We start from the raw sequence: 24,900 nt of genomic DNA on the forward strand, positions 1-24,900 counted from the left end.
GTGCAATGGCTACTGCTATAGGTTTCACTAGTCAGGCTGCTTACCACTCTCTCCCAAAATACACCATCCAGGAGGATCCTCTTGATGGGTCTGTCCATATCGGCAGACACCTTCTGGAACCTCCATCAGAGGCTAGCCAGCTAATTAGCTACTAGCTTTTCAGTCATTGTTAGCCACTGCTAGCGGTCTTTACCTTTAGGTCGGACTCCAGCTGCTTTAGCCCGGATAGCCCAGATAAATACCTGCCAGTCTGCACAGCACGATATCAGCCCTGAGCATATCGGACTGCTTTTTTCTCTCCACTACATCACCGGATTCCTGCCGCAAGCTCTGGACCATTACACCGGATCTTTGCAGCTAGCTAGTTGCTACCGAAAGGCTATTGTGGCTAACGCCCTTGTCCAGAAGCATGCACCAGCTATCCTCGAGCTAGGCCCATTTCCCGGCTAGCAAACAAAGTACACCAACTACAATACAAACAGGAAGTGAGAATTCTGAGACTGAGTTGAACATTGACCATCGCCGATTCAATTCCCTGTAAGATATGGATCTGTTTCCACTTCCTACGCCTTCCACTAGATGTCAACAGTCTGTAGAACGTGGAATGAAGCCTCTAGTGTGATGTGGGGCCGGATGGGAGGCGTTTCAGTCATTGGTCTGGCAGAATGCCAGTTCCTGGTAATGCGCTTTCCTCATGATATCGCCTTGCGTTCCATAACTTCTACAGACATGAAGGAATGCTCCGGTTGGAACGTTATTGGATATATATGATAACAACATCCTGAAGATTGATTCTCTACTTAGTTTGACCAGTTTATTCGACCTGTTATATAACCTTTTGAAGTTTGTCCGAGTTCGCCTGCATTTGCGCGAGCGTTTGGACATGTGTACTAAACATGCTAGCAAAAGTAGCTACTTAGACATAAGTAATGGACATTATCGAACAAAACAATTTATTGTGGAACTAGGATTCCTGGGAGTGCATTATGATGAAGATGATCAAAGGTAAGGGAATATTTATGATGTAATTTCGTATTTCTGTTGACTCCAACATGGCGGAGAAATATTGTTATTTTTGAGCGCCGTCTCAGATTATTGCATGGTGTGCTTTTTACGTAAAGTTTTTTTAAAATCTGACACAGCGGTTGCATTAAGAACAAGTGTATCTTTAATTATATGTAAAACATGCATCTTTCAAAGTTTATGATGAGTATTTCTGTTATTTGACGTGGCTCTCTGCAATTTCTCCGGATATTTTGGAGGCATTTCTGAACATGGCGCCAATGTAAACAGAGATTTGTGGATATAAATATGCACATTATCGAACAAAACATAAATGTATTGTGTAACATGTCCTATAAGTGTCATCTGATGAAGATCATCAAAGGTTAGTGATTAATTGTATCTCTATTTCTGCTTTTTGTGACTACTATCTTTTGCTGGGAAAATGGCTGTGTTTTTCTGTGGCTATGTACTGAGCTAACATAATTGTTTGGTGTGCTTTTGCCGTAAATCCCTTTTTGAAAATCAGACATGCTGGCTGGATTCACAACATGTGTAGCTTTAATTGTGTCTTTCATGTGTGATTTCATGAAAGATTGATTTTATAGTAATATATTTGTATTTGGCTCGCTACATTTTTTTCTGGCTTTTGGCCAAGTGGGACGCTACCGTCCCACATATCCCAGAGAAGTTAACTAGCATTGAAAAAGTTAATCCATTCTTCTGTAAAATCTGTCCCCATCTTCTGAATCATGCTTGTATAGTCAGTAGGCTACAGTAGTCTATGCTTCGCAGGGGGGGGGGCAGGTAGCTTACACACTAGCAAAGATTTTCAGTGGCAGGCAGACACTGGAATACGTTTGAGTGAGAGAGCGAGGGCTTTGCATAGGTGTTTTTTTTTTTTAAATGACAGCAAAATAAAATACAATTATAAACCAGTTCCCATGCTTTTAAAATAACAGTTATATTCCAGAACAGTAGAGATAACTTTCGTTCCAATGCAGAAACAAATTGCCCTTTTCCAGTTTTTGGTTTGGTTCAAACCCCTGCCAAATATGATTATAAAGCCTACTGTATATAATGGATGTAAAATATCAGTTTGCAAACGTGTTTAGGCATTGTCAACAAACCAATGTCTGTGGCTCACCAGGTGCATGAACTGTATCTATGGCAACCAGCAGCAACTCAATATTAAGTATAATGCACCTCAAAACAGCAAGCTGTAGGTTTATGGAATCGTTGATTCTTTTGAATTCAACTAGACCTACATGATCATGAGAAGATGTTGATCAATGTGCATTTGATTTGACTATTTAAAATACATACAAATGTTACACCAGGCAACAGATATATACCAACAATTGCCCAGGATACTCAGAAGACTCATTGAGCCAGTTAAATAAACCTAATAAATCAAAGCTTACCTAGCACAGCCATGCACTCCACCCCAGTCTGCCAGTCCCTGTAGTTCTTGTCAAAGTTGTAGAAGAGTCTTCTCATGCAGTCCTTCAGAGCTGCGTCTCTCTTCTCCTCAAGACTCTGGAGCTCTGAGAACAGACGCTCTATCTCCCTGGTCCAGTAGCGTTTCCAGCCCTTCTTAGTGGACTTCACCTGATTAAATAGAGTTCAGAAAAGTTTGCTAAACTGTCACTCCACAATATTTTACAAGACATACTACAGATTAAAAATCACATTGTGTAACACTCAGTATTTCTAATTTGGCAGACGCTTCTTTTTTGGCCCCAGCGGGAATCAAACACCTGAAAATGGCATTGCTAGCAGCCACTCTGACCTTGTACTCCTCAGGAATGTTCCTCTCCGAGACACTGTCTGGTACTTCCATCTGAAAGCGGTTCCGTCCCGTCCCCCAGTAGGTCAGGTTCCTGCAGCCCAGCCTCTTCTTCTGCCTGGCAACATTCAAGTTTGTTAACTGCATTTTACATACGCATTTGTCCAAGAAAAATATAGCAAAAAAGCTAATTTCAATTCTCCATTGGGCATGCTTTTTAGTTCAGGACTAGGTGTAATGTGACCCTGGGAAGGTGTCCTAAATGTGTTTCTCAAGAGATGAAGGTACCTGTCCAGGTAGTCCTGTAGGTCCCTCTCACAGGCCTTGATGCCACTGAGAGCCTGGTCAAACTCTGGGTCAAAGCCAGCCTTAGGGGTGATGACTCCGGTGGCGCGGGCCTTCTGGTGGTCGAAGGCTGTGTCCCAGCGTTTCAGCTCGGCCGACAGGTCAGGGAAGAGGCCCTCCTGACCGTCATCCTTCAGGTTGACCACCTGATGAGATTACATGAAATTGTACTTTATTAAATCACCAAGAAGAAAACAGTGTCATACTTCGTTACAACCATAGTAAAAACAAACACAAATACTCAACATTTAAAACAATCACAAGACAACACCAATAAATACAGGACATTTAAAAAGTACAGAATTAGTAAAGTAAAAAGCACAATTATAGTAACGGGTAGTGCTGTGGTGTGTAGTGTACAAACCTGGCGCAGCAGCCTGGACCGGAAGTCGACCGCGACCGGTCCTAGTATGGTCACAATCTCCTGCATGGTCTTGAAGCCCTCCAGAGCAGAGAGGAAGTCCGCAATCTTTTTCTTACTGTAGGTGACCTCTTCATACAGAACAGCCCTGCTGTCCGGGTGGTCCTGACCCTTCGGAGTACCGATGCTGTGGATCTTACTAAGGAGCCTCTCCAGATCAGGGAGCTTCTTGAGCAGGTCTGAGACCTCCGTAGCCTGGGCCTGCACTCCCATCAGGTCATCCAGGGCATCCAGACGTTCCCCTATAATCATTATAATACATGGGGTTTATATAGCGCATTTCAATGACCGAGCAAATCAAAAGAAATAAGACAATAGCAGACCAACCAATGAAAACAAGAACAGGGTTCAAAACAATAGGTTTCTGCATTTGTGTATTTTCGTGTTCCCCTCACCTATGGATGTGGGGTTACAGAGCGGGGAACAGAGCCACTGCTTCAGCAACCTTTTACCAAATGGAGTACTACAGGTATCCAGGCGTTCCAACAAGGTCCCCTCTGTACCCCCCGACACATTCTGCAGGATCTCTAGGTTGGCTAGGGTCACCCCATCCAGGACCATACGCTGACGGGTCTGGGAGAAGAAACTGGTCGGCCCGGCTGCCTTCTCCATCTCCACGTCCACTGGGATATATTCCTAAAATTTGGGATAAAATCATAACTTACTGCACCCCTGGAACCTCTTGCCTAGGTGCCAGGCTGTTTCTGCTCTCTTGACAACTCCATATGGAATCGTCCTGCCATGTTTGTTTTTACAGTGACAAAAGAGTAGGCAAAAGCATAAACAGATCTGGGACCGGGCTTCACCTGAAAGGCTCAAACTAACCAAACTTACAAACTACTTATTTTCCTACAACATTCACTAATTTATGGCTAGCAAATGTTCATAATACAAATTAAGCATTAAACCAATAACTTAATTGGCTTAATTATTATGGTGGGCTAATCGGTTAACCATTGACATCCCTACCTGGAAGTTGGTCATGGACAGCAGCTCCTGGTCTACCAGACATTTCTTTAGGTAGAACATACAGCCTCCCAGGGCCGACAGGGCCAACTCATACCCCTCCTTAGGGGTCAGACCCAACGAATCGCTCTCAGACGTCATGGATTTGAGGACAGAGGGGAGAACACTGCTCCCAGACTCCTCATCCTTCCTCACACTCTCCTTAAAGTAGTCTTCTTCAGCTAGGGTCTTCAGGGTCTTCTGTGCATCCCAGAACTGGGAGCCTGTTGAGAGGGAGGAGGGTGTAATGTAGTGAACATTACTGTTATTCCAGTCCATGCTTTCATTATATTGATAACCGATAAACAATATTCCATTCCATGTTTTAATTATGCACTAGTTGAGCGAGAGAGAGAGCAAGTCAACAACAACGTTGGTAAAGTAAAGTTCAGACACCCAACCAATTTTCATAAACATAAAGACTGACGTTACAGACTGGAAGTACGGGAGAGGAAGGAAGGGGTCACTTCATCCACTTTTTATTTTATTTACAATGATACTGATTACAGCTGTAAAGTAAAGCTGTAATCATTATCATTGTAAATAAAGTACTGAAAAAGTGGATGAAGTTAAATATTGATGTATACAGACAAACACAATAAAAAAAGTATTGAAAAAGAACTGTGAACCTGCAGTCAGCCCCTCCTGCATAGCCGAGGACAAAGAAGCCTTGAAGATTTTACGGGTTTCGGCTGAAGGGTTCCCTTTCTCAAAGAGCACCTGTGTGAACAGAAAGAAAATAAAGGACCATTTTATATACATTTTCCTTTATGTCTAAAAAACATTTTCGACCAGGATGGGGCAGATCAATGTAGTGTGTCTTCTTGTTGTTGGGTGATTGTGATATGCTGTAAGTGTTGTGAAAACTAGAAAGGGTCATTTCCCTAAATAATAATTGTGTGACTTGCTTCAGCTGTCCGAACATATTTTTATGGTAGTGAACGAAGTTAACAAGTTTAAATTGTTAGTGTTGAACAATTCAGGCTGTAGAACAGTGGAGGATACTGAGGGGAGGACGGCTCATAATGGCTGGAACGGAGCGAATGGAAAGCATGTGTTTGATGTATTGGATATCATTCCACTTACTCAGCGACAACCATTACCATGAGCCATCCTACCCAATTAAGGTGCCACCAACCTCCTTTGCTGTAGAAGTAGTGACTGACCTGTGCAGGGGCGTAGTGAGACAACAGGGTGCGGAGCCGGGAGCAGTGTCGGTCATCCTGGAATTGGCCCACATGGAAGTACCCTACAGATGTGTCCACGAAGCTGACCCCATAGGTCCTGCAGTGCCCTGAACTCTCCTCCTCTGCCTTGAGATGAGAGGTTATACTTTGTGATGCAAAACACATTCCTGCACAACCTCCATGTCACACAATATAAAAAAGTTTAAAGGGTTACTTAATTATTATTTTTATTACAAAGTTCAGGCTTGTAGTGCAGCTTTGCTAACATTCTGGGATTGTGGCCTACTCCGTCAGAGGAATTTAGAGGAATTTGACCCAAACATAATTATTAGATGAACTAACCCTGTAAAAAGGACAGTGTTGGGGAGTAGTAAAATACATGTAGTTCAACTAGTAATTTAACTACATTTTGCAGTAGCTTGGTGGTAGTTGAACTCAATGGTGTGTTGGTAGCTGGAAAAGTGGGTAATCTAATTTTACCCAGAATTTCCCCAAACGGCCCACCCGGCAAAGGAATGGCGCCCTGTGTGAAACATTCCAAGAAAAACGCTGAATTAGAAGTCGACCGGTTAAAATCGGCATGGCCGATTAATTAGGGCCGATTTCAAGTTTTCATAAAATCGGTAATATGCATTTTTGGATGCCGATTATGGCCAATTACATTGCATTCCATGAGGAAACTGCGTGGCAAGCTGACCACCGGTTAGGCGAGTGCAACAAAGAGCCAAGGTAAGTTGCTAGCTAGCATTAAACTTATCTTATAAAAAACAATCAATCTTCGCATAATCACTAGTGAACTACACATGGTTGAATCACAGCCTACTTTGCCAAACGGGGGATGATTTAACAAAAGCGCATTCGTGAAGAAAAGCACAATTGTTGCAATGAATGTACCTAACCATAAACATCAATGACTTTCTTAAAATCAATAAACCTGCATATTTTAGTTAAAAGAAATTTGTGTTAGCAGGCAATATTAACTAGGGAAATTGTCTCACTTCTCTTACGTTCATTGCACGCAGAGTCAGGGTATATGCAACAGTTTGGGCCGCTAATTTGCCAGAATTTTACATAATTATGACATAACATTGAAGGCAATGTAACAGCAATATTTAGACTTAGGGTTGCCGCCCGATCGATAAGATACAGAACGGTTCCTTATCTCACTGAAAGAATAAATGTTTTGTTTTCAAAATGATAGTTTCCGGATTTGACCATATCAATGACCAACGGCTCATATTTCTGTGTTTATTATATTATAATTAAGTCTATGATTTGATAGAGCTATCTGACTGAGCGGTGGTAGGTGGCAACAGGCTCGTAAGCATTAATTCAAACTTTACTGCGTTTGCCAGCAGCTCTTAGCAATGCTTGCTTCACAGCGCTGTTTATGACTTCAAGCCTATCAACTCCTGAGATTAGGCTGGAAATACTAAAGTGCCTATTAGAACATCCAATAGTCAAAAGGTATATGAAATACAAATGGTATAGGAGAGAAATAGTCGACGCGTCATAATTCCTATAAAAACTACAACCTAAAACTTCTTAACTGGGAATATTGAACCAGCAGCTTTCATATGTTCTCATGTTTTGAGCAAGGAACTTAAACTTTAGCTTTTTTTTTTTTTTACATGGCACATATAGCACTTTTACTTTCTTCTCCCAACAATTTGTTTTTGCATTATTTAAACCTCCTAATGCAAGACAATGCTAGACCTCATGTAGCTGGAGTGTGTCAGCAGTTCCTGCAAGAGGAAGGCATTGATGCTATGGACTGGCCCGCCCGTTCCCCAGACCTGAATCCAATTGAGCACATCTGGGACATCATGTCTCGCTCCATCCACCAACGCCACGTTGCACCACAGACTGTCCAGGAGTTGGCGGATGCTTTAGTCCAGGTCTGGGAGGAGATCCCTCAGGAGACCATCCGCCACCTCATCAGGAGCATGCCCAGGCGTTGTAGGGAGGTCATACAGGCACGTGGAGGCCACACACACTACTGAGCCTCATTTTGACTTGTTTTAAGGACATTACATCAAAGTTGGATCAGCCTGTAGTGTGGTTTTCCACTTTAATTTTGAGTGTGACTCCAAATCCAGACCTCCATGGGTTGATTAATTCGTCTTGCTACGCAGACGACACACAATTAATCTTCTCCTTTCCTCCTTCTGATAACCAGGTGGCGAATCGCATCTCTGCATGTCTGGCAGACATATCAGTGTGGATGACGGATCACCACCTCAAGCTGAACCTCGGCAAGACGGAGCTGCTCTTCCTCCCGGGGAAGGACTGCCCGTTCCATGATCTCGCCATCACGGTTGACAACTCCATTGTGTCCTCCTCCCAGAGCGCTAAGAACCTTGGCGTGATCCTGGACAACACCCTGTCGTTCTCAACTAACATCAAGGCGGTGGCCCGTTCCTGTAGGTTCATGCTCTACAACATTCGCAGAGTACGACCCTGCCTCACACAGGAAGCGGCGCAGGTCCTAATCCAGGCACTTGTCATCTCCCGTCTGGATTACTGCAACTCGCTGTTGGCTGGGCTCCCTGCCTGTGCCATTAAACCCCTACAACTCATCCAGAACGCCGCAGCCCGTCTGGTGTTCAACCTTCCCAAGTTCTCTCACGTCACCCCGCTCCTCCGCTCTCTCCACTGGCTTCCAGTTGAAGCTCGCATCCGCTACAAGACCATGGTGCTTGCCTACGGAGCTGTGAGGGGAACGGCACCTCCGTACCTTCAGGCTCTGATCAGGCCCTACACCCAAACAAGGGCACTGCGTTCATCCACCTCTGGCCTGCTCGCCTCCCTACCTCTGAAGAAGTACAGTTCCCGCTCAGCCCAGTCAAAACTGTTCGCTGCTCTGGCACCCCAATGGTGGAACAAACTCCCTCACGACGCCAGGTCAGCGGAGTCAATCACCACCTTCCGGAGACACCTGAAACCCCACCTCTTTAAGGAATACCTAGGATAGGATAAAGTAATCCTTCTAACCCCCCCCCCCCTTAAAAGATTTAGATGCACTATTGTAAAGTGGCTGTTCCACTGGATATCATAAGGTGAATGCACCAATTTGTAAGTCGCTCTGGATAAGAGCGTCTGCTAAATTACTTAAATGTAAATGTAACATTTCCATTGATCATTTTTGTGTGATTTTGTTGTCAGCACATTCAACTATGTAAAGAAAAAAGTATTTAATAAGAATATTTCATTCATTCAGATCTAGGATGTGTTATTTTAGTGTTCCCTTTATTTTTTTGAGCAGTGTATATATATATAAAAAAAAAAAAAAAAAAAAAAAAATTGGCAGATTAATCGGTATCGGCTTTTTTTGGTCCTCCAGTATCGGCATTGAAAAATCATAAATCGGTCGACCTCTAGTAAGGTCTACTGTATTCGGCGCATAAATTTGATTCGATCAGTCTTAAATGGAAGAAGTTTGAAACCACCAAGACTCTTCCTAGAGCTGGCTGCCCTGAGCAATTGGGGGAGAAGGGCCTTGGTCAGGGAGGTGACCAAGAACCCGATGGTCACTGACAGCGCTCCAGAGTTCCTCTGTGGAGATGGGAGAACCTTCCATAAGGACAACCATCTCTGCAGCACTCCACCAATCAGGCCTTTGTGGTAGAGTGGCCAGACGGAAACCACTCCTCAGTAAAAAGCACATGACAACCCGCTTGGAGTTTGCCAAAAGTAATCTAAAGACTCTTGGTTTCATCAGACGGTGAAGCATGCTGTTGAGATTTTTTTCAGCAGCAGAGACTGGGAGACTAGTCAGGATTGAGGCAAAGATGAATGGAGCAAAGTAGAGAGAGATCCTTGATGAAAACCTGCTCCAGAGCGCTGAGGACCTCAGACTGGGGCGAAGGTTCACCTTCCAACAAGACAACAACCCTAAGCACACAGAAAAGACAATGCAGGAGTGGTTTCGGGACAAGTCTCTGAATGTCCTTCAGTGGCCCAGCCAGAGCCCGGACTTGAACCCGATTGAACATCTCTGGACAGACCTGAAGATAGCATAGCTGTGCAGCAACGCTCCCCATCCAACCTGACAGAGCTTGAGAGCATCTGCAGAGAAGAATGGAATAAACTCCCTAAATACAGGTGTGCCAAGCTTGTAGCGTCATACCCAAGAAGACTCAATGCTGTAATCACTGCCAAAAGTGCTTCAACAAAGTACTGAGTAAAGGGTCTGAATACTTATGTAAATGTGATAGTTATTTTTGTTTAATACATTTGCAAAAATGTCTACAAACCTGTTTTTGCTCTGTCATTATGGAGTATAAATTATTTAATCCATTTTAGAATAAGGCTGTAAGGTAACAAAATTAATATACTGTACAACGCATCACAAAACACATCCTACCTTCTCCTTGATGCTGAGGAGGTATTTGCTGTGTGTCTCAGAAGGGGCTCCGTCCAACACGCTGTAGGTCTGCGTTCCCCGTGTGATGATTCGGCACACCTCACGCTGTACCACCCGGTCAAACTTGGTGGGCTTCAGCATGGTCTTACAGCGAGCCTCCATCATGTCTGGAGTCTCCGTCTGCTCCACACGTGCCACCTAACATAAGAAATACTTTATTAATGACTGAGAAATTGGTTTGCCAGCAAAACAGTAGTGATGGGGGGAAATAGTTACATACCGCAATATTATTTTGGATAACATTAAGCCTTTTAAAAAGGATGAGTCTAAGCTTTCTTTTAAAAACAAAATGGCTCCCCACCTTGTATCCCCTCTGCACCAGTCCGTCTGAGAAGCGTCCAAAGCCTATCTCGGGGAAGCCAGAGTGGGCCCAGGCCCCCTTCATGAAGGTCAGACCCAGCTCGTTGACACCAATCACAGCATCCATGTGGTACAGCTCATAGAACTTACCCACCTGAGTAATAATACATTTTATTTGCACCTTTCAAGATAGATGACACTAAAGGCCAGATTCACAGCCACAAATTCTGCCTAGTCCTATACTAAAAAGCATGTTCAAAGGTGAATCTCCAAGATCTCAGGCTGTTCTGGAGGCAAGGGGGGGTCCGACCCTGTACAAGATGGGGGTGCCTAATAAACTGGCCGGGGAGTCAATGTTAAACAAAGCAGCATTGCATCGCCACCAAAATACAGCATTTTAATGATTTATAGTACCTTGAAGAAGAGTACGGCATCGAACGTCTCCGACTTGAGCTGCCACCAGCGCCGCATGCCTGGGGTCGTTTTGTTCAAGAAGTCTTCTGGGACATACAGAGTCGTGGGGTCGTAGTCTTCCTCAGACTGTCTTCGTCTCTTGGCGTCTTTCCTCCGGCCTTCCTGTAGCCAATCAAGCTTCTCATGGTCCCATACCGTAGCCCCACCTTGCCCGCCGGCACCTGAGCCATTCGTCTGGCTGTCGAAGCTCTCCGGGGCCGAAAAGCCTGAGAGTCGAGACTTGGTGTCGGCTGTGATGGTGCTAGATAAGGGGGCTCTCTTGGCGGTTTCTGGAAGAGTGGGAGTCTTGGGTTTTGGTTTGGCACTGGATGGCTTCTCTGCGGGTCGTTTGCGTTTCACCGGTTTAACTGGGCTGTCGGGTTCAGCCTCACATTCACTTTCTACATCTTCCTCCGATGCACTGTTCACTACCTCTTCCTCATCTTCCTCACTGCTGCATGCGGCCTGTTCTGGTTTGAATTCCTCACCCGAGCCTTCACTGTCGCAGGCGACAACGATGCGGCGACGCTTGGACTTGCTGCCCTGTTCTGCTGTGGCACGGGAGGAACAGCGACTAGGCTTTGACTTCACTGTCTCCTCATCTTCCTCTTCAGTCAAATCTTCGTCGGTCAATGTTGACTTATCAAGCTGTAGGAGGAAAGGCAAATGAAAATACATTATTTCAAGGGAGAAAAAAATTATATGGGCTCCCGAGTGGTGAAGTGGTTTAAGGCACTGCATCTCACTGCTTGAGGCGTCACTACAGACACCCTGGTTCAAATCCAGGCTGTATCACAACCAGCCGTGATTGGAAGTCCCATAGGGTGGCGCACATTTGGCCCAGTGTCGTCCGTTTTTTAAAAAGTTTTTATTTTAATTTTTTATATTCAACACATTTGCTTTACACATGCCAGTTTGCACACAAGACAAAGAGTAATATATATATAAAATGATACAGTATTTATCATTATTGAGTGGTAAGTTCAATGTTGAAAATAAAAGTTTTGATACTGGCTTACATTTTGATGCAAATGTGTCTAGATAGTAGGATAGTAGTTGATCCTCACGGATCAACCCCCCATGGTTCGGCACGCGTGTGAACCGAGGATCAATTGCAAAGTTTAACCATCAGTGTGAAATACAGTTTTACTGCCGCTGTTACTTTTTAAAGTAATAATTCCCTAAATCTCGACGCAAAGTTGCAGTGAAAAGATAAGACAAGACAGATAGATGCGTGCTGTGTTTTGCTCTGAAGTCTGATTTTAATTATTTTTTAAAAGCAGTTGTGTTTACTGTTCACGTGAATGGGACATGTTGAATCCCAACGAATCAATCCTGGATGCTCGCGTTGCAAAAAACAAAGAAAAAAAGAGCAGTGACAGCCATGACTGGCGGAGGAGCTGAAGAACTGGGAAAGCCTCCCGCTTCATTTATGTCTCATGGATGGGAGAATTTTGGCTTCCCTGTCAAATATGATGACGGAAGAAGGGTGGTGGACAACACCATTACGGTGTGTAGGCATTGTGCCACAAGAAAGCCGTATGATCATGGAAATACATTGAGCATGGCCGTCATCACCCTGGTGTGTCTGACGGGAGCCAACTCAGCCAAGAGACAACTTCTCACCGCGACATTTAAGCAGCCCTTTGCTGTAGAATCAGACCGGGCTAAAGCCATCACCCCAGACGGGTGGACCTCCAGGGTAACGGAAAGCTATGTGACTGTTCACTACACCAGAGGAGTGGGAGGTGTGAAGTCCGGTGCTATAGACACGCCCTCTATGAGAAACACAAATCTGGCGCAGGTACTGCTAGGAACAGTAGCAGAGTGGAAGCTAGAGAGGCCCAATAGCAATATCCCAACCACCACAGATAATGCCAAGAACCAAGTAAATGCAGTGATAGAGGCTGGACTGGGGACACAGATAGCTTGCATTGCACATGTGATCAATTTAGCATCTCAAACGGGAATCTCAGCGAACCAGATGGACCGCCTTCTTGGGAGGATCAGGAAGGTTTCCTTTTTCCCCGGAGCACAACAGCCGCTCATGTGCTTAAGAACAAGCAAGAAATGCTACAGCTACCGACCCGCAAGCTCATACACCATGTCACAACAAGATAGAACTCCACTTATGACATGTTGGAGCTCTATCTTGAGCAGCAGGCAGCTGTGTAAGTGGCAGGAGGAGGTCCTCCAGGTGCTCAAACCCCTCAAAACCTTATTGAGCACTGAAACTGCACCGTCTGTGTCCATGATCCTACCTCTGAAAACAAGGATTCTACAATCCATGGCCCCAAGATAGGAAGACATTACCATCACTAGATGTCAAGGCTGCCATTAGAGGACCTGAACCCCAGATACCCCCCTAATGTACAGGACTACCTTCATAGATCTACTGCACTGGATCCAAGGTTCAAGTCAAATCAAATCAAATGTTATTTGTCACAACACTTAACCAACGATGCACTTAAGAAAATACCTAAAAAAAACTAAAGAGATAAGAATAAATATTTAAAGAGCAGCAGTAAAATAACAGCGGGGCTATATACAGGGGGTACCGGTACAGAGTCAATGAGCGGGGGCACCAGTGTTGACGTAATTGAGATAACTATGTACATGCAGGTAGGGTTGTTAAAGTGGCTATGCATAGATAATAACAGAGAGTAGGAGCAGCGTGGGGGGCAAATAGTATGGGTAGCCATTTGATTAGCTGTTCAGGAGTCTTATAGCTTGGAGGTAGAAGCTGTTAAGACTCTTGGACCTAGACTTGGCGCCCCAGTACCGCTTGCCCTGCGGTATCAGAGAGAACAGTCTATGACTAGGGTGGCTGGAGTCATTGACAATTTTTAGGGCCTTCCTCTGACACCGCCTGGTATAGAGGTCCTGGATGGCAGGGAGCTTGGCCCCGGTGATGTACTGGGCCGTACGCACTATCCTCTGTATTGCTTTGCGGTCGGAGACCGAGCAGTTGCCATACTAGGCAGTGATGCAACCCGCCAGGATGCTCTCGATGGTGCAACTGTAAACCTTTTGAGGATCTGAGGACCCATGCCAAATCTTTTCAGTCTCCTGAGGGGGAATAGGTTTTGTTGTGCCCTCTTCACGACTGTCTTGGTGTGCTTGGACCATGTTAGTTTGTTGTTAATGTGAACGCCAAGGAACTTGAAGCTCTCAACCTGACTCACCTAGACCATGCCCTACACCGGAGGACATACAGCGACCTCGTCACTGAGATTGTGGCCACTGAAGAGGTAAAAAAATAAATCTTAGTCTACGCTATTGCTATTAGAATCATCCCTTTTTGAGTTGGAATAATAATGGCTTTTATTAAATGTTATTGCCACAATTATAGTTTATGAAATATGAAAATAAATAGTTTAATAGATAGTCATTTTTTCTGCAGGGTCAAGCCACAGAGCCAACTCAGAGGTATCTCCTCCACAAAATGATTTGGCCATGGAGCTTTTCGGGGAGACTTTTACGAGCAAGGACACAGGCAAGACGTTTGCCAACACCATCAAAGAGGAGGTGGCATCCTACAAGGCAGCAAGCGGCATTCCAGTGGATGGTGATCCACTGACATGGTGGAAAAGCAATGAGTATAAATACCCTCACATTGCCATGATGGCAAGACGCTACCCGGCTGTGCCTGGCACTTCAGTTCATAGCGAGAGGGTGTTTTTCACAGCAGGGGACATATTAAAACTTCTTATAGCTGAGATCCCGTTAACGGGATCGATATGACAACAGCCAGTGAAAGTGCAGGGCGCCAAATTCAAACAGAAATCTCATAATTAAAATTCCTCAAACATACAAGTATTTTACACCATTTTAAAGATAAACTTGTTGTTAATCCCACCAGTGTCCGATTTCAAAAAGGCTTTACGATGAAAGCACACCATCTGATTATGTTAGGTCAGTACCTAGTCACGGAAAAACACAGCCATTTTTCCAGCCAAAGAGAGGAGTCACAAAAAGCAGAAATATAGATAAAATTAATCACTAACCTTTGATGATCTTCATCAGATGACACTCATAGGACTTCATGTTACACAATACATGTATGTTTTGTTCGATAAGTTCATATTTATATCCACAAATCTCAGTTTACATTGGCGCGTTACGTTCAGTAATGTTTTGCTTCCAAAACATCCGGTGATTTTGCAGAGAGTCACATCAATTTACAGAAATACTCATAATAAATAATATGCATAATACTAATAATATGCATATCTTAGCTTCTGGGCCTGAGTAGCAGGCAGTTTACTCTGGGCACCGTATTCATCCAAGCTACTCAATACTGCCCCCCAGCCATAAGAAGTTAACAGGTCAACCCTCTCCCCAGACAATGTAGACATCCTCATCTTTCTGAAAAAGAAGTTGAAGTTATAAGTTCAGGTTTGCTTTGCTTTCTTTTTAACATTTTTATTTTTTAAATGTTGACACAGGCTATTTTTTTCATTCACTATTGTTCAAAGGAAGAAGGTATCATGCTGCATATTGCACTTTAATTTAACAATTGAGTATTGAATATTTTATTTAAATATTTTATTTAAACATTGCAAAGTTCCTTGCTTTAAGTGTTCTTTAAGTAATAAATGGAAAGCAAAGTTATTTGTCTCCCTTTTTTTGCAGAGCTGAAAAATTATCCGATCCATGACTCAAAACCGTGAGTTTTGTGATCCGTCGCACCACTACTAGATAGACAAATAGATTGTGGATTAATAAAGTATCAATCAACTGGATATGCAATGTTAGCAGCAGTACATACAAACGGAAAAGTTCTCACCTCCATATCCTCCTCCTCGTCTTCCTCAGCATCAGATGGGACCATACAGACAGGCATCTTCAGTCTGGTCTCTGGGCTGTCTGGCATAACAGCATCAGCCAGCTCCTTGGCCCTGCGGATCACAGGCTTACCACTGAAGAACACCCCTCCTGTTTTAGCATCTCTGCTGTCCGAGCCTGGGATGGAGTACAAGTGAGAAGGGACATTATTTTTAGTACACTCCAAAGTGTATATGGCTCTAAAACAATGTTCCGTCTAAGCTGCGCGCACAGTAGCTTCGAGACTGCCGAGCAGCTCCACTGGACTGTCCGGCAGAAATATTACCCCACAGAGAGAAGCACGAGATTGAACTTCACTCAACTTTCTAGAGCAGTGGTCATTAATAGTGGATCACCAACATTTCTGTAAAAAAAACAACGATAAAGCCGTGATCCTTTTTTTGCCCACATTATTTTCATATAAAGCAATAAAAAGTCATATGTGCTCAGTTTCAGGACAATTTTAAGCAGAATACATAATACAAAAACAACGAGCACTTTAGATGTTTTCGATTTTGTTTATTTTCCTGAGAACACAGCTCTGTCATAATCTACTTACACATTCACCTCTCCATCAGACTTTGGGCTTGCTATCAACACGAGATGAATCTCACATTCCTACTCACGCTAGCTCTCTCTCTCAAAAAAAAGTTGATTCAAAGCTGATCAATCGCTTTCAATTTAAGGATCAATATTTCTTTCTTACAAATTGTCTTCAAAATACTTGATCGAGATTTTTTTCTGAAACGTTTGTTAGGGAGATAAAGAACAGAAAACGTAAAAATAGAGTATTGTGGTTGGTATATACTTTTGAAACAGCGTTACCATTTCTAAAAAAATCCAGAAAGATTGTGCTTTAGTGATCCGTATCAAGTTTTACAGAGTTTAAAACGGCAAAGCTGACAAATTGCACTTGGTGCTTTGAGCAGCGCTCTCCATAGACGGACTGGGGAGAGCAGAGTGCCGACCACCCTACTAAAGCCAGGGTTAGCGGAGTACAAGTTTGAGTACAACGCCACTCACCTTGATTCTTTCAGCGCTTGCCACAGTCTTCCCTGCTAACACTTCAGTCATGGTGATCTGCCGCTGCTGTGGGAACTGTTCTGACATTCTCATATGCTTTGCTGATTCGAAGTGATTGTTGAATTTCTCTAGTTTCCAAAAACACTTGGAAAAGGTTTCGCAGGGGTCGTTTGTTGGCAAATGAGATTGATTTCTGTTCCTTGTACTGCCCGTCAGCCATCAACAATCACCCTCGCACGTGAATACACTGACAGGCCAAGGGGAAAAAACGTTGATGTGTGGTTGGACTGGATGATTTTCCATAGTAACAGTGCAGTAATTAGTTCAAATTACAAACCCGCTTTTGATTGGACCCTTTTATGCGCTAAAAGTGCAGGGATATGTCAAAATTGCGAGCTCTCGCATAATATGCGCTGATTGGATTTTTACTCACAAAAAAGGTTGGCGACCACTCTTCTAGAGTTTTCCCTGTTAACACTATCAATTGTGATCGAATCAACGCAATATTAGTCACTTTCAATGCAACATACCAAAACAAACTATGCAAGAGATTTTGTTATAGGCAGAACACGGAGTAAGATTCTATTGCATTGGCACGCACTACTCAGCCTGCATGCTACACAGACTGGTGCGGCATAAACAATCAGAGCTGCAGTAGGTCTATACGCAAACAGACCATTGCCACATACGGATCTGTGCCACTTACTTTGAACTGGACTGTGTTTACAGCATAAACGGTTGAGTAGATGTGCTTGTTTTGAGATCAAAGCAAACGCTGCATGTAGCCACATGTGCACATTTTGGTCATATACTTTGCTAGTTAGTGAGTTATTAGCCAGGTTACAGATAATTTGTAGTCAGCAATAGGGGAGTGATTGCCTCCTACAAGAGCACAAAACATGAACATTTCTAGATATCTTTGAAATGCAAGTCCGGTAAAGAGCTTTTTTTTGTCTTACAGGGGCAGTGTTGTATTTTGACAGGCTTGAATAAGATTGGTATCCAATAGGCAGAGGGTAACATAATTTTTCTGATTTTCTGTAATAATGGTATGGGAATAATAATGCATTTTATTTTGTAAAGTGGTTTCCTGCATCAAACATGACAACATTTTCAGTCACTTTGTCTGAAGGACAAGTGGATAAACAGGTAAAAAAAATATATTTTACCTTTATTTAACTAGGCAAGTCAGTTAAGAACAAATTCTTATTTACAATGACGGCCTAGGAACAGTGGGTTAACTGCCTTGTTCAGGGGCAGAACGACAGAATTTTTACCTGCATTCTTTTTTCACAAGTCGCATGGAATGCAGCCCTACATTGAACACCACACATTGGCTGCTACTGTAGGCTGAATGATAGAACAGCGATTTCCATGTTAAAATGTTATGGGATACATTTTCTCCATTGTTTTTGATGGTAGACCACTCTGGTAGGCCTACATTATGATCAAATAGCCCCAGTAGCCTACATGGCCACTTAACACTGTAACCTAAAGCAGGTACAGCCTCAGTGTTCACAGTAAGAAGTTGCACTGAATTTTCACAACATTCAAGTTTGCCGAAAACATTGCTTTAGAATCAATAATACAATTTTTTGGAGAAGCTATTGATGTAGTAATATAGCTTACCTCTTAACTGACATCTTACATCACTAGCCGTAGCATAGCTAGAATTAGCCTGATATCAGATTTGCTTGTGCCGTCTTGCAAACTCCTATGGTCATTGTCTTCCATGACAACAAACATTGGAGTTGGAAAGACAGAACAAACAGATCTGGGGCCAGGCTAACCAAGAATAGATAGACAATAGATGTCCACCTGCACAGGCTAGGTGAATGACGCAGCACGCTGTAGATAGTAAAGGAAGGGAGTTTTGGACAGGTAAATCATAACTTTCTCACCTTGATACTCGTGGATATATTTGGTGCTGACCCAGCCCCTGGTTGGTGGCTCGTCGAAGAAGTGGACATGCAGGCGCTGGCTTTTACCCCTGCCCCTCATCTGCTGCCCGCCGAAAGGCTGGGGAACTACCATACACGGCCACCAGGGGTGCCCCTCTAGCTTGGCCCACACCAAGGCTCCGGCACTGAATGGACATGGTGCTGGACTGGAAGAAAATAAGATGGAGAATTAAAATATCAGACAACAGGTTATCTAGTAACAATCTCTCCTGTCTACCCAAGTGTCTACTTGTTGCACTTCCCTTTATGGATTTCAAAGGAAATCACTAGTATAGTAACTCCCTTGTCTACTCTAGCCAATGCCTACTCCAATCCAATTATTTTTTACATGTGGGGAGCAGTGAACGAGTGCACACTAAGAGGAAAGGGATTGAGGGAAATATGGAGCCGTCCCATTCATTTGTTTTACATTGACCTAAGGCAGCAGGTGTAAAAGAAAACACATGAGCGGAGTTTCCATATCCAGTTTTCAGCTGAAAATTAAGCTAGGTTGAATAGGGTTGAATTAGCTGTATCACAGAGTTTCTAAACCCAGAGGCGCAAGATCATGAGACTTACGAGAATGCTTGTGAAACAGACCAGGCCGGGTTTTGGGGTTTGAGAAGTAAAAAAAAAAAAAATCTCCCTTCCTTGTTAATTTTCTCGAAATCTAAAAAGGCACAACCTAGAGTCAAGCAAATGTCTTAAGTAGTTCAACATATTACTCCAACCTTGTGAAACTGACACGTTTACATTTTTGTCAAAAACAACTTTGTCAAAGGAGCGCCTTTGATTTGATGGCCTGCACAGGTGCAGTTCACCACGGGTTGACCATTAGACATGATGACGTGTTTCTGCGCATCGTGTCTAATGGTCGCCTACAAGTGTGATCGGGGATTTATATTGAAGCAGCTTCTGCCCATCTTTGGCTGTATCCCTTAAAACCGGATGCATCCGGTTGTTGTCAACTCAGCTAATGCATATTTGCGCAAAATGGTACGCAGCATCATCTGGATGTGTGTGCAACAAAGGTTCAACAATCACCTTCCGCTACCATTTCTTTCAAGCCATCTATGCATACAGTTTGACAAATACATTCGATAAATCCAACGCAATGCTGCAGGGAAAACGCAGCGTTCCATTGGAAATGAATGTACTTCCACAGATAGAACAATGAGCCAGATGTTTCACCGGATGTATAAATGTGAGGCATCTGCTTGGCGTTGCCACTCACTGGTAGTGAGAGGAAGCCCAGTGGCTGGCAGTGGGAGAAGACGGATTTTGACGGACTTTCTCATCAATGAAATATTTGATCTCAACACAGTTCTGTTTCCAAAACTAAAATATGTTATTTACAGAGTGGACTACATTTTGAAGACTTTACCCTTTGCCAATCGCCTTGTTTAGTAGGAGTGCAAAGGCGAATTCAGGTATTGCACACGGCACTTGATAGAGTAGGCCTTCCCTAACGGAAATATGCAGATGCATGCTAGAACGTGTCAATAGGCTCTCTCTAGCTCGTGCTTGGCTCTGTCCACCTCCTTGCTTGTTCTGCCCACATAACTAATTTGTTCCCATTGGAAACGGCAGGCTGTTGTCTATCTTGGTTCAGTTATAAAAACAATCATTGGTACTTCTGGTGTTCCAAAATGCAATGACACTGATCGAGGCTTAATAAACCTAGTTTCACATAGACCTGAAGATATGGTATGATGCCTTGCCCCTTTGAATATAATTGGTCCCTGTCCACCCGCATCATGCCAGTCACGAAAGTGTTGAATTACATGACACGTTCTCCCGCCAAATGAGGACGCATGCATGTTACTGTGCACTTTGACATGCTTGATCAAAATGTATCATTACTCCAACAGCAACACTCTCAGACAACGGAAACACACGAAAGTGTGTTGAAGGGTTGAGACACACAAATAACACAAATAACATTAACGTTACTAGTTAAGTAATCAGCTGACTGGCTAGCCAGTTTTATCCAGCCACTAATCTGTCGAAAACGTATTGCATTACATAACGTCTGTCCTGGGTAGACGAGAGCGTTAACCATTTCACAAATCAATTAGCATTTCTGCATGAGTTATAATTAGCTACTGTAGCTAGCTACCGCTAAAACCACTAGCCACAACAAAGCAACTCGTTGTTGTTTGTGCTAGCTAACTAATTTGAGCCATCTGTCTTACCTCTCCTTTACTGTTAGTGTCTTATTCCCAAAGAGTTCGCCGATTCCGCCTTTGCTCGCTTTTGCATTAAGGGGTTTTGCAGGAGTCTTTTTGGTGGTGGGAGTTTGAGATGCATGCTTAGCTTCTTCTTTTGGAGAGCTGTTCTTTTTTCGAACTGAGGATGGCAAGTCGGCTTCTGCAGGCGAGGGACTCGGTTTCGCCTTCAGAACCGGTGGCGGAGACTTATTGAAAAAATTGAAAATGCTGCTTTGCTTCGCCATAAAGCCTGTTTATGGAAAAATGTATAATAAAGTGATTTAGTTCAGCAAATGTTTAGAATCTGCTAACTCTCTGTCTGGTCTGCAGGCATCAGTGCTCGTGCACTGTTCGCGGGAAATTCTCAGAAGGTAAAAGGTCATGTGGGAGTGGCTACAAGGGAATTCAGCCAATGGCAAACCATCTTTATTCTTGGTATTTATTAATCAAATATTTTTGGGTTCATACTGGTTCATGTCAATTATAACAATTAAAACATGTATTTTCTCTTCCCGAGTAAGAATAAGTTAATACATATTTGTATTTATTTAGGAGTTACATTTCATCATGATACAGACCGACTTTGTTATGCGATAGCCACACATCACCAGCAGAGTGCAGTAGTGGTATTTGTATAATTGATTGCAGATTATGGGAGACGTGTGTAAATCATTCATCATAGATAACTTTGGAATTCACCCTGTGAATTGTTCGTCCCATTTCACAATCTGTGAGTTTCCCTTATATTTTGATTTACCATTATGAACAGTCCAAAAAATATTTTCATCACTACACTTTCACTCTACTCTTCCCCAATATGAGGACCGGGACCCTCATTTTTCTACCTGGTTGTTGGAGACAAACTGGTGTAAACTAACCACACACCCAAAAATATCTGGTGATATGTTTTATTGAGAGTGCCCTCCCATCAAGCTAAACAGCACAGATTTGTAAAACATCTCATATCTTACCAGGGCACAACTTTGGTTTTAGAAGTGGTGAGGAGAGACATCTAACATCTCAACCCTCTTCTCTATCCCTATATATATATGAGCATATTAATTTTTAAGGCAGAATATAAAAAAATATAAAAATGTACACATCCAATTTAACAGGTGCAGAACAGAAGCAGGTCAAAAAAAAAAGGAACGTCCTGTGAGGTTCTGAATTATGCACTACAACCCAATACTATATGTGATTGTGATTGAATACTCAATATGATTGAATATTAGCAACTGTTGGCCTGGGCGCCTGGGTGTCTGTGTGTGTGTGCTGGAAGTAACAGTTAGCCCCAGATAAGTGTGCTGGGAAGCTGTGGTTAGCCTTGAGCGAGAACAGTGGGCTTTGTATACAGGTGCAAATAGCTCAGACAATGTTGCAGAGCTGTCTGACCTCAGTTTCTGGGGTGAGGGAGCGTAATCTACACAGCAACAGCGCCGGGACACCAAAGAGCGCAAAGAGGCTAGGACTAGCCTGAGCGCCGGCGATAGGCTGGGTGAGTCTAAACCACGCCCAGTCTCTACTCTGACAGGCCGGCTCGGAAGCGGGAACCATCTCTGTCATGAGTATATTATAATATCTTTTGTCAGGAACAAGTCAGTTCCTTGTTCCACCCTGCGGGGTGGTGCAGTGAACCCGTATATACGGAAATTGCATTTGCCATTTATTAACTTTTGAATTAAACAATTATTTTAACCAAGTTCAGGTGTGCTATTGTTCCTATCTCAGTTGAACCTTCGCAGCCTTAACAATTGGTGACCCCAACATGATCTGAGGGAACTTCGCTGGACAAGGCGCCAGCCTTTGGCCGAGACTGTCGCCAGACGGGGTCCTCTCACAAAAAGACCGGTCTACTAAAAAAGGTAAGCAGATGCCTATTGTCTAAACTAAAAGTCTGCACATTGGCGTTAACCAAATTTATTTTGTGAGAAAACCTAACTGGTGTAAGTTAATAAATTGTCGAACAATAGGTTCAGTTAAATTAAAGTAAGGTTAAAACAAACTACGTATTATTTAATGGCGAATGCATTTTCAGTTGGCCAACAGAATAATAATGGAATGACTGTATGTGTCTGAAGTGGAATTAAAAGCCTGATTGTGTGTTTGTATGTGAATAGAATCAGATTATGAAATGTCTGTTAGACTAAGGAAGTGAGTGAGGACAACGGCAACATAACCACCGTGAATGGCGGGATATTGGACATAAGATAAGTTCTAATATTGAACGGCAATATACTGGGTTCACGGATTTTTATGGTTTTACATGGTATGTTGGAAATAAGATAAGTTGTCGATTAAAGAGTTTAAGTGGACGGCAATACAGTCCAGGGAAAGGCAGAAGTATTGGAAATAAGATAAGTCTAGGTGGTCCCTAGACGGCAATACACTGAATAAGACAAGTTCCCTGTAACAAGTGAACGGCAAAATATTGGAGATAAGATAAGTTGGGTTTATGTGCACATATTACCGAACGGCAGTATTTTGGAGATAAGATAAGTTCACTGATTGAATAAGACGTATTGGAAATAAGATAAGTCACACTGTATGAATGTTTTTCTGTGTATGTAATAAGTCAGGCCTGTATATGGAAAATAAGTAAAGGACACACGTTTAATTAACCATTAACTAAGTACACCTAAATAAAACTAATAACACATAATACAAACACATAGCAGATAATCAAGTAAGTAAAAAACGATAATTATGGCCCAAATTGAAAAAGCGGTGAAGACATTAAAATCAACTCTAGAGATAAACGGAGGAAAAGATGAAAAAGAATGGAAGAAGAAAGGTGAAAAGCTATACAGAGAATGGACAGAAGAGGGCAGTATTGCCGCGCTCAACGGGCTCCCAGTCTACGGGGAGCCTGGTTGAATGCTGGTGACATAACGAAAAACTTAAAACCAATTCGGAGTAGAGAGAATACAGATAATCCTCGCTGGGGGAAAGCTTGGACCTTTGAATTGTAATATTTTCTGGGAATTGTCTCGGTGCCGGAGTTTGCGACTACAGAAAATTGTTATAATAGGGTTATTGGCTCCTTTATTCCAAAAGTGATGGTGGTTCAGGGGTTAAATAACTGCCTCCCAAGCTTGAGACCTGACTTCGATTCACGGTAAATGCTCTGACTAAAATCGGAGTCTTTTAATTGTAATTAAACCATTTGTATGTTTTGCCTGAGAAAAGATGGTCATTAGTGTCGGTATAGGATATAAACTGAAACGTTTTAATAACTTGTTTAGGGTAAAATGAAAGACTAATCTAATTCTAAATGATAGCGATGCTCTTTCGATGTGATACGTTGTGTTGCCTCAATGATCTTCATGAATAATGTATGGAGACATGAGTCGTATTTATATTACTGAATCGTAGAAGTTACCTAAACCTGATGAATTCTAAAGAATAACGGAGAAATACGATAAAGTTGTGCCCATCGGAATGTTATAATTATTATGGATGATTGACATGCGATATAAATTTAGCGAAGTATATGGTACGTTTACACTTTGGAGTAGAGAAAGTTGAGAAGTTGATTTTACTTATACGATAGTTTTGATGCAAAACTCAGTTGGAGTAAGTAGATGTTTTGCCTAGAGGCATGAATAAGAGAGTTAGTTTTGGTATTGTATTGGCTACTAATTTTCAGGGTACGTTGCTAGAGACAGGATGATTTGTTGTGTAACGACGTAAAACAACGTCATTAGGTGGGATACACAATTACGTTACTCGAATGGATTTGGCCATTGTTCAGGTACACTATTTTCTGTACTTCTGGCAGTATAATTTTGATTGAGAGATGTTGATTGACGTTGTAAATTCTATTCAAGATCCAACCTTTGTGATAAATTGGGTTTGGTTTATTGAACCCGTACTATTGCCTGTTGCAGTTAGTCAACAATGATTTACAGTTCGTTGAAAGTTGCTGCGTTCTGAACACAGGTTGAGCACTAGTTGTTGACATAACTCACGATG

General features: G+C 42.8%; 1 protein-coding gene across 1 annotated transcript in view; it reads right to left on the reverse strand.

Annotated features, from left to right (window-relative positions):
* msh6 (mutS homolog 6 (E. coli)) overlaps positions 1–21,261 on the reverse strand; it is a 29,211-nt gene extending 7,950 nt beyond the window's left edge. Inside the window, exons 1-14 of the mRNA XM_038974691.1 lie at positions 20,914–21,261; positions 18,680–18,885; positions 15,718–15,893; positions 10,890–11,576; positions 10,477–10,629; positions 10,116–10,313; positions 5,729–5,875; positions 5,192–5,282; positions 4,527–4,786; positions 3,953–4,193; positions 3,501–3,799; positions 3,080–3,282; positions 2,795–2,909; positions 2,427–2,613 (exon numbers count right to left, since the gene is read on the reverse strand). Of these exons, the coding sequence (XP_038830619.1) occupies positions 2,427–2,613; positions 2,795–2,909; positions 3,080–3,282; positions 3,501–3,799; positions 3,953–4,193; positions 4,527–4,786; positions 5,192–5,282; positions 5,729–5,875; positions 10,116–10,313; positions 10,477–10,629; positions 10,890–11,576; positions 15,718–15,893; positions 18,680–18,885; positions 20,914–21,173 (3,223 nt within the window). The 5' untranslated portion in view covers positions 21,174–21,261. The remainder of the gene's footprint in view (positions 1–2,426; positions 2,614–2,794; positions 2,910–3,079; positions 3,283–3,500; positions 3,800–3,952; positions 4,194–4,526; positions 4,787–5,191; positions 5,283–5,728; positions 5,876–10,115; positions 10,314–10,476; positions 10,630–10,889; positions 11,577–15,717; positions 15,894–18,679; positions 18,886–20,913) is intronic.
* Between the last annotated feature and the right edge of the window lie 3,639 nt (positions 21,262–24,900).

The sequence above is a fragment of the Salvelinus namaycush genome, chromosome 35 (assembly GCF_016432855.1).
Source record: "Salvelinus namaycush isolate Seneca chromosome 35, SaNama_1.0, whole genome shotgun sequence".
Classification (NCBI taxonomy): Eukaryota; Metazoa; Chordata; class Actinopteri; order Salmoniformes; family Salmonidae; genus Salvelinus; species Salvelinus namaycush.